The 8,791-nt window shown below is 34.6% G+C and overlaps 1 protein-coding gene across 7 annotated transcripts in view; it reads right to left on the bottom strand.

Moving 5' to 3' along the window:
- Positions 1-3,563: 3,563 nt before the first annotated feature.
- mRpL14 (mitochondrial ribosomal protein L14) overlaps positions 3,564-8,791 on the bottom strand; it is a 131,219-nt gene continuing 125,991 nt past the window's right edge. For 4 of the 7 annotated variants that reach the window (XM_076462544.1, XM_076462542.1, XM_076462540.1 and 1 more), the window contains exons 2-3: positions 5,315-5,396; positions 3,564-4,368 (exon numbers count right to left, since the gene is read on the bottom strand). In XM_076462544.1, coding sequence (XP_076318659.1) covers positions 3,999-4,368; positions 5,315-5,391 — 447 coding nt within the window. In that variant the 5' untranslated portion in view covers positions 5,392-5,396 and the 3' untranslated portion in view covers positions 3,564-3,998. Of the gene's footprint in view, positions 4,369-5,314; positions 5,407-8,791 lie in introns of all 7 variants that reach the window. The other 3 variants (XM_076462546.1, XM_076462545.1, XM_076462541.1) reach the window with 2 other exon arrangements.

The raw sequence follows: 8,791 nt of genomic DNA, 5'->3' as shown, positions 1-8,791 counted from the left end.
TTGGTATTTTTGGCAACACAGTACTAATATGAAAAATAAAATAAATAAAAGAAAGCCCGGACACGTGTAAAAAAAAAGTAAACGAGATTCTGTTTAAGTTAAGCACAAAGCTACACAATGGGCTATCTGTTCTCTGCCTACCATGGGTATCGAAACCCGTATTCTAGCGTTGTAAGCCCGCAGACATAGCGCTATGCCACTGAGGGACTGCTATACTGTGTCTGCTGCAATGAGAAAGTGGAGAGAAACATTCAATAGATTTGTATGTTTTGTTTTGTAAATTATACTTCTGTGAGTATTTGAAAATGTATGTATGGCACGGATTTGGCTGGCATACCAAGTTACGTGCTTCTAAACGGTATTTTACACTTATCAGTAATGGAACCATTTTTCCATACTGCTCGATCCACATTCAAGGACAACTCACTAATCTCAACCAACGAACGAAAACACTGAAACTAATTCCTTTAGCTAAATATATTGATTTATAAATATAAAAAGATGAAACAAATAATATCAATCTTTGTCTATGAAACACGTTTTAAGGAGAAATTTGAACTTTCACCCATTTCCAAGTATTAATAAACCATGATATCACAAGTGTTTTTAAGGAAGCTCTTATGCACTGTGATGTATCGATAATGGAGATTGGTTGCTGCCATACATACGTATATAGCTGGATTTCAGCTTTCACAATCACAGAAGCTCATGAACTTTCACTGAAGACTGGCATTTAAACAGAGCACGTGTAAAACTGAAATTCGCTAGAGATAATGTGCTGAAAAAAATAGAAGACCAATAAGATATGATATTTGAAATATCAGCCCAGCAACCCAAAATTAATCAACCTTCAATCTATGCAAACTTTGATGAGTGATGTTAAATGAAACTACATGTTAACCAATGAAACAAAGAATTGTATGGTGGTGAATTTCGCGAAAAGGCTGTAATTCATAAACCCATCACAATAGCGGTGGATGGGAATATTAGATCTCATGGTACTTTGAACATTAAACAGAATAGTATAGTTTTTTAGTCAGATAGCCACTGCGTCTGGGCTTTGGTTGTCGTGACTTCCCAGTATCTCTATAAGGATTTAAAAAAAAAAAAAAAGAGAAAAAATATCGTCATAGTTCATACCAAAGGCTTATATGCACCCCTGGCAAAGTCATAGTTTGGGATACACTGCAGTAGAAGAATGTAGAAACAATTGACTGAACTATTATTTGTTTAAAATGGACGTTTCTGGGTTAGACAGAAACCTAGACAATGTTGTGGATATTTATATGACTGTAACACTAATGGACCTATAGAGGAAAATACTATTCCTTTATCAACTTGGTAATGAAGCATGCCATATTGTACTCTGTACCTATCATTCATCTGAGATAAATAACTTTTCTTATGGCTATCTTAGAATCAGTTAAATCAACGTGAAATGCACTCTATCTTAGAATCAGGGTTAAATCAACGACCTTAGAAATGCACAAAGTGTGTTTCCATAACTCCTGTTAAAGCAGTATATATATGTTATTAGAAAGCTGCCTGACAGTTCAAATTCCAAGCGATTCAAGAAACAAACACGACTATTCCAACTTCTACTTCTTATTGGTATCTCAATAACCATGGTAAGGTCATCATTTTTTCCAAGGCGATTCACGTATATTAGTATCAAAGCAGCGCCATCTCTTCACCATATTTGAAACTTAATACATGTTTTATATGCAATAGACATTTTGATCAATATATTTCACCTGTAATACATTAGAGCACTTTTCTTATAGCAAAGCCATATTTGACTACCTGGTTCACTACACCAAAAGTAAGAACGTAGTGTGGGATCACCTCGCTCAGAATCAGTAAGAATATCAATTCTGATCATTTCTGAATTAAACTATTTTCTGTAATATCACCAACATTGTAAATAAAAACAAACCTCTTCAATCATCGGGTATTAAATTAAAAAAATGTTTCCACATTTGTTGGCTATACATTTCATTTTGTATTTTCAGAACATAAACTAATAACAATATTAAGTTATACTTTAAATGGAACGTAGTGTTACAAATACGCACTTGCCTTTCTATACATTATAACTTATTAACCCGATTTCTATTGATAATTATTCTACGAATACGCCACGAATGACCTTAATTTTGATTGACTCTGACAAGAATTTATCGATGTTTGATAACCTCGACCGTACCTTTCTGCATCTTTGTTGGTGAAGTTTGATTTCGCAAAACTTATTTAAGTTAGCTATGAAATATGGGATTAAAGTATACTATGGGGTAGTATTTGCCCCATCATATTTGACGGGTTATAGGCAAGGTAATTAATGAAAATGAAGGGACCTGGTTTACCATCGAATAAGTCGCATTTTAAAAATTGAAGAAGCAGACTAGTGTTAGTGCTTGTTGACCAGTTTTTAAGACCATGAAACGTCTTAATGTATATATATATATATATAAAAAAAAAAAACTGAAATGTTATCTCGCACCCCTGGTTGGGAACCACTGTTTTAAAAGGTATGCAAAGGAAATACGTTAGCGTATTGTAACAATAATTATCGCTCAAGTACTAGTATTCTATTCTATATCTGACAGAAAAATCCCTTTTGTTACCAACGCCCTTTATATATAAATCGATTTCTCTTTTAGTCTACTAAAAGTATCATTACCATATACCTAAAGTTGTGAGACTTTCTGAATCAGGTTTTCTAATGGATAGAGCACACTTGTTCAAACAAATTTCATTTTCATAATAATGCTCATTCACAATAAATCAAGACAAGGATCTGAATGCCAAACGATATTATTATAAAGGCATGTGTGTTTTCTTATAGCAATACCACATCGCGCTAGCAGCTGTGTCCACTGACGGAAATCGAGCCTTTGATTTTAGCGTTGTAAGAATAAAGACTTACTGCTTTCCAACCTGGGGACTATTGTAAAGTTTGTTTTGAATTTTGCACAAAGCTACACGAGGGCTATCTGCGTTAGTAATCCCTACTTTAGCAGTGGAAGACTGGAGGGATGACAGCTAGTCATTACCACTCACCGCCAACTCTTGGGCTGATCTTTTACCAACAAACAGTGAATTTACTATCGCATTATAACGCCCCATGCTAATAGGGCAAGCTTGTTTGGTGTGACGAGATTCGACCTGTCACCCTCAAATTTCAAGTTGAGCGCCCCAACCACCTGATAATGCAGGCCACTATCTAACAATAAGGTCATAGGTTAGGGGAAATTTTTCTACATTTCTTACAAACTTGAAGTTTTATTTCTAGATAATATTTATTGTGTGAAAGCTAAGAACCCTTAAAACTGTACCTTTTTGATATATTATAAACATAAATTTGTTTCATTTCCACATTGTCATAATGTTTTACTTAACTGAACAACAATTTTGTTCAATTAACATTAAACATTTCAGTATTGGTATATGTTTAGATATGCAACTATGTTTATGTACTTATAAAGGTGTCTAACCAAAATATAACTGTTTCTATATTTCCAATATCACTTGTATGAATGTATATTTAAAAAAAGAAAGGACAATCACACAAACAACACTTTATTATAGTTCATCTAATATTAGTTTCATTTTATGTTTTCATTACTATGTAGGTCTTGAACTGTTCATTACCAGGATATGTCATGTACTTAAACATATCTACTAGTATAGAAAGTTTCTCAACTGAAATGAGAAATTTAACCTGGAAGACATGCAACACAACTAAATTTATATATATATACTTTTTTTTCATGATTCTGATAAGCTGTTTTAAATGCAGTATGTTACAAACATTTACTTTTAAAGTTATTTTTATGTTGTTCATTAATATTTTATAAGAGGAATTTTTCTTGGAACTAAAAAAACATAAATGACCAACATTTTCTAACAAGTTAATTGACAGCTACTATTTCTCTAAAGGGTTCACTCAATACACTAATTAAAACTTCTACACAATCCACATGAGATTTTAATCCAATTTACACAAAAGTTGTACAGAGAGCAAGAACTTTTGCAAATTCTTTCTTTCCTCTTAACATGGATGGGACTGGAACATGAATCCTGGTACCTAGAGGATTTCCATTGTCATCAATAAGAACAATGTTATTCGAGTCAAACCTTGGCACAAAACACTTTTGTCTCTGTCGTACTCCAACAATTAATGCTTTTTTCTTTTGGCCTTTAATTGTTACAAGTATTTTATCACCAATTGTTCCAATTCCTGTTTTATTATACACATGAATACACTTAGGAGGCTTCCCATCCATCATGGCTTGCTTTCCAAGGGCGCTGTTATCTACCACTCGAAGTCGAGTTAACTTGATTATATGATTTGCTGGTCTTGAAGTGCTACATGTATGAAGAATTAATTATTATGAAGTTACCATATTTAACATAAATCAACCTATGTTGGATCTGAATTACAAGTGAAACTAGAAGTAAAAATACTGTTTCAGATATAACTCTATATTGATTAAACCAATGGAATATCTGTGAATGTTTTTACCTTTCCATATTCTTAAACCAATAGTACTTTTACAGACCTGCAATATGTATCTCAGAATGGCTGGTATGGGTATTAACACTTTTATTGATAAGGAGAGAACAACGTTTAAACCTTCCTTGGTCATTAATAAGTGTTAAATGCCACATCAGCCATTCTGAGATACATTTTTATTTCAAGTTGGTTTCTCATCATCAAGACCTGCAACATACTCATCTCTGATGGTTAAAAACTCATCACTGTTAACATATTTGAATAGGTTATAAAGAAGTGTAAAACATTGCTTATTCATACTCTAGAATTTATAATGAAGATTAATGTGAACCCTATTGGCTTTATTGTTTTTTTTTCTAACCAATTTATGCACCAAATTGATTGTAAACCATGTTAGTTGCTGAGATCCTAATAACATTTGAATCATGCAAAAAAAATTAAAATATACAATAATATCAATATTGCACTGATCACTTTGTTAGATTAATCATTTAAACCAAGTGTTCTAACTGATGAAAATACAAAACTATTAATATGATTTCCAAACTTGGTAAATAAACTTTAAGATGAGGTAGAAAAAAATTAAAAAGACCTTGCAAGATGGAACACAAAATTTGATACTACAAATCTATATCTCTTATAAAATATGACAGATTAGGAGTAAGACAAGTTAGAATACCTCACTATATGTGATATACTAAATACCAGTAAAAAATGACCAATTATTCCATTGATTCACTATATTAACAATTCTTTAATGACATCTCTTAATGACTTTAGCAAAGATTATCAGCTTACCTGAACAGTCTAGAACCAAGACGAGGCAAAAAAGTACACCCTGGAAAACTTGAAAATGTCATGACTGTTGAAAACATCTAAACTGTGAGAATGTGGAAAAAAGAACAACAAAAAACAAACAAAATAGTTAAAATAACTGTCAAAAAATTTAATCTAACCACACATGTATTACAGCAATTCAAATAAAACATCATTATTATGTAAAGGTGTGATGTACACATACACTAAGGTAAGACTGAAAATAATTAACACTAAGGTAAGACTGAAAATAATTAACACTAAGGTAAGACTGAAAATAATTAACACTAAGGTAAGACTGAAAATAATTAACACTAAGGTAAGACTGAAAATAATTAACACTAAGGTAAGACTGAAAATAATTACCATTCTTCACTTGTGCAATAGTTTCTATTGTGAAAAATATATATCAAAATTTCAATTACATTGCATCCTGTTGCTTACAAAGGCTAGCTGAATTTCAATGGTTTTACTTGAAGTTACAATTTTCCTGTATTTATATTGTGTTTCCAATGGGTATTTACATTTCTCTCTATATGCAACTATTTTCTTTTGCATGCCACAAGCTTTGAGCCCCCACATACCCAACAAACAATGTGGTTCAACTTGTGACACAACCTCCTGACAGATGTGATTCACTCTATTTGATACTACCAAACTACCACTTTGAGTTTAGGTAGAAAATGGAAGCACTGGTTTTCTGTGGGAAGGAATAATGAGAAACTAGAGAACAAACAAAAACCTACTGAAAATACATTTTCAGTACAGGAAAATAATAAATTCCAACATGGTACCTCTTCTAACAGATATAGCTAGAATCTCAGATTGAATAGGTAAAGAGACCACTGCCAGGGAAAGAAAGAAGTATCCTTTGAAAATGTCCACAAAACATTCAAAAAGGGAAGATCTGCATAGAAAAAGATATGTGGAAAACTGCACCACTTCTGTGCCAGACATACTCTCCACACATTGTGGAAAGATATTTTGCCAATATGGGTAGAAAATGGGATGAACACATGTATAAAGAGGAGAATAATCATTGGGCATGGATCTGAACCATGTGATATTAGAATCTCAACCCTGTTGATGACAGTAATGTGAGTGGGAGTAAAAGGATGTTCCCCAAGACACAGAGTGGCTAGGGTGCAATGGATTGTACATGGCAAGTCAACTGCATCCAAAACTAGCCACTGGGAACCAACATCCATGTGGGGGTAGGACGAGGGATCCCAATTGAAGGGGTGAACTGCAAATTTTGATGGCTCACTGAAAAGTTACAAAAACCTCTCAGACAAACTCATTCAGGGATGAAGCTTCAAATTACAGGATATCTTGTTATCTACACTAGCAAAACACCACTGCTGTACTCTTAACTGAAAAAATTAATTTGTGTTTGCATCTTATATAAATCACATCCATGGTCCACCATCCCAGCAGCTGGGAACTGGAAAGTGATAAAATGCATTGGAGACTCTGGTGGAACATCAACACTGGAGTCAGTGCAATGGATGACCACAAAAACCCTATTTTAAAAAGTAGACTACTCCTGATTTATTCAGTCTAAAGCACAGCAGAGATGAGCAGCTTTCCCCTTCTGTTTTACCCATGAAGTCCAAAGGTTAGTACAGTGCAGAATGAAGCAAATATATTGTGAGGAAAAACATGAGTGCATGTAAGTCATCATGACCTCATAATGCAGATTTTATTAGTTTAAGTAAACCTGGACAAGAACCACTCACTACTTAGAAGGATCCTTAAAGAAAAAAGTAAGGGTGAGGAACCACACTGAAATTCCAATCTGGAAGGACTGTAAGCTGAAGAGGTTTACTAAATCAGAAGGAAAGCAACAACAGTAACAGGGTAGGAGAGGCAGAAATTCTACAGTCCCAAAGAAAATTAAAAGAAAGAGATAAGGCAGCCCAATAATCAATTATTAAAGAGACCAAAGTACCCTGACCAAACAGCCAAGTGAGGAAATCTATAAGAAGAGGAACAGTGGCTTGAACAGGTGAAAAACCCCAGACCAAAAACCTAATGATGGAAAATGTCAAACTTACGTTGATAAAAACATCCATAGAGGAAGAACATATGGAACAAAACAAAAATGAAGGGACAGCTGGAACAAACTGGATCTCCTTGCCAAGAACTGCATAAAAACCAGGCATGCAGGTGTCATCTGCCATGCCTCCCAGATTAGCATTTATCTATATAGATTTACACTCATTAATCTGTTTATCCTAATTATCTATCTAACCATCCAGTCAAGTTTCCTTTTCTCAATTTCTACCAAATGCAGGGTTGAAGGAGGACTGTTCAGTCTTCGAGCACCCCAGGGGATTAATGTTTCGTTAGAAATATTAATCTTATGCCTAAACACCTGCCACAGTTGTGTGTGGAAAGTAGAAAGGACTGGACAAAATGATAATGACCAAGGTTAATGCAAAAGGAATGGAGTAAGAGGAAGAAGTAATGGTGGGGCAGACTGGAGCAGCTGCATAAAATACAGTCAGTCAGTAAAGAACAAATCTATGAAATGGCATAGATGATTGAAATCTTCCTTGGATTGAGAGGGGTGAAAGGATAAACACCCCTGGCTGAATGCATTGACAGTAAGTGCAAGTGGATGAGGAACCAGAGACCAAAATAGAGGTAACTTGATATAGAGTGATGTGGCAAATGTATCTCAGAATGACTGGTATGGATATTAACACTTTTATTGATAAACAGAGGACAACATTTCAACCTTCCTATGTCATCTTCAGGTTAACAAAGAGAGAATTTGTAACTGACCATTGCCAGGCACATCTTAGGGAAGAGAATACCTGTAGAAAAGAATGGGAAAGTGTCGAACCCACTCAAACTTGGAATTTCCTGTCCATTAAAAAAATTTTAATAAAAATGGGCAAATGGTCATGTAACCCATATTTATGGAGGTCTCGCAAAATGCCAGACCTCCATGTTGTATCATAAGCCTTCTCAATGTCAAAGAATATCGATACAATATGTTGTCATTTAAGAAAGGCTTCTCTTATTGACATTTCAAGTCGAATCAGGTGGTCCACGGTGGAGCACTGTCATCGGAACACACACTGGGTGAGTGAGAGGAGGTTGTTTGATTGGAGGAACCAAACAAGACGAGGATTAACCATCCTTTTTAAAGTCTTACAGAGACAGCTCATCAAAGCAATTGGACAGTAGTTTGAAGGAATCTTGGGATCCTTCCCAGACCTAGAGAAAGGTACAACAATAGCCTGGCACCAGACATCAGGAAAAATATTCTCCTGCCAGATCTGGTTAAAAACAATCAGAAGAATAGCAAGAAAAGCTGGAGATAGATGGTGTAGCATTTCGTAACGTACATCATCAGGTCCAACTGATGTACTGCCAGACTGATGAAGGGCCAGTTTGAGTTCCACCAGTGTAAAGGGACGATTATAGTCATATAGAAATCAGCTCAAA

The sequence above is a fragment of the Tachypleus tridentatus genome, chromosome 10 (genome assembly GCF_004210375.1).
Source record: "Tachypleus tridentatus isolate NWPU-2018 chromosome 10, ASM421037v1, whole genome shotgun sequence".
Classification (NCBI taxonomy): domain Eukaryota; kingdom Metazoa; phylum Arthropoda; class Merostomata; order Xiphosura; family Limulidae; genus Tachypleus; species Tachypleus tridentatus.
The sequence above is the reverse complement of the archived record's forward strand: the minus strand, read 5'-3'. Positions and strand labels throughout refer to the sequence as shown.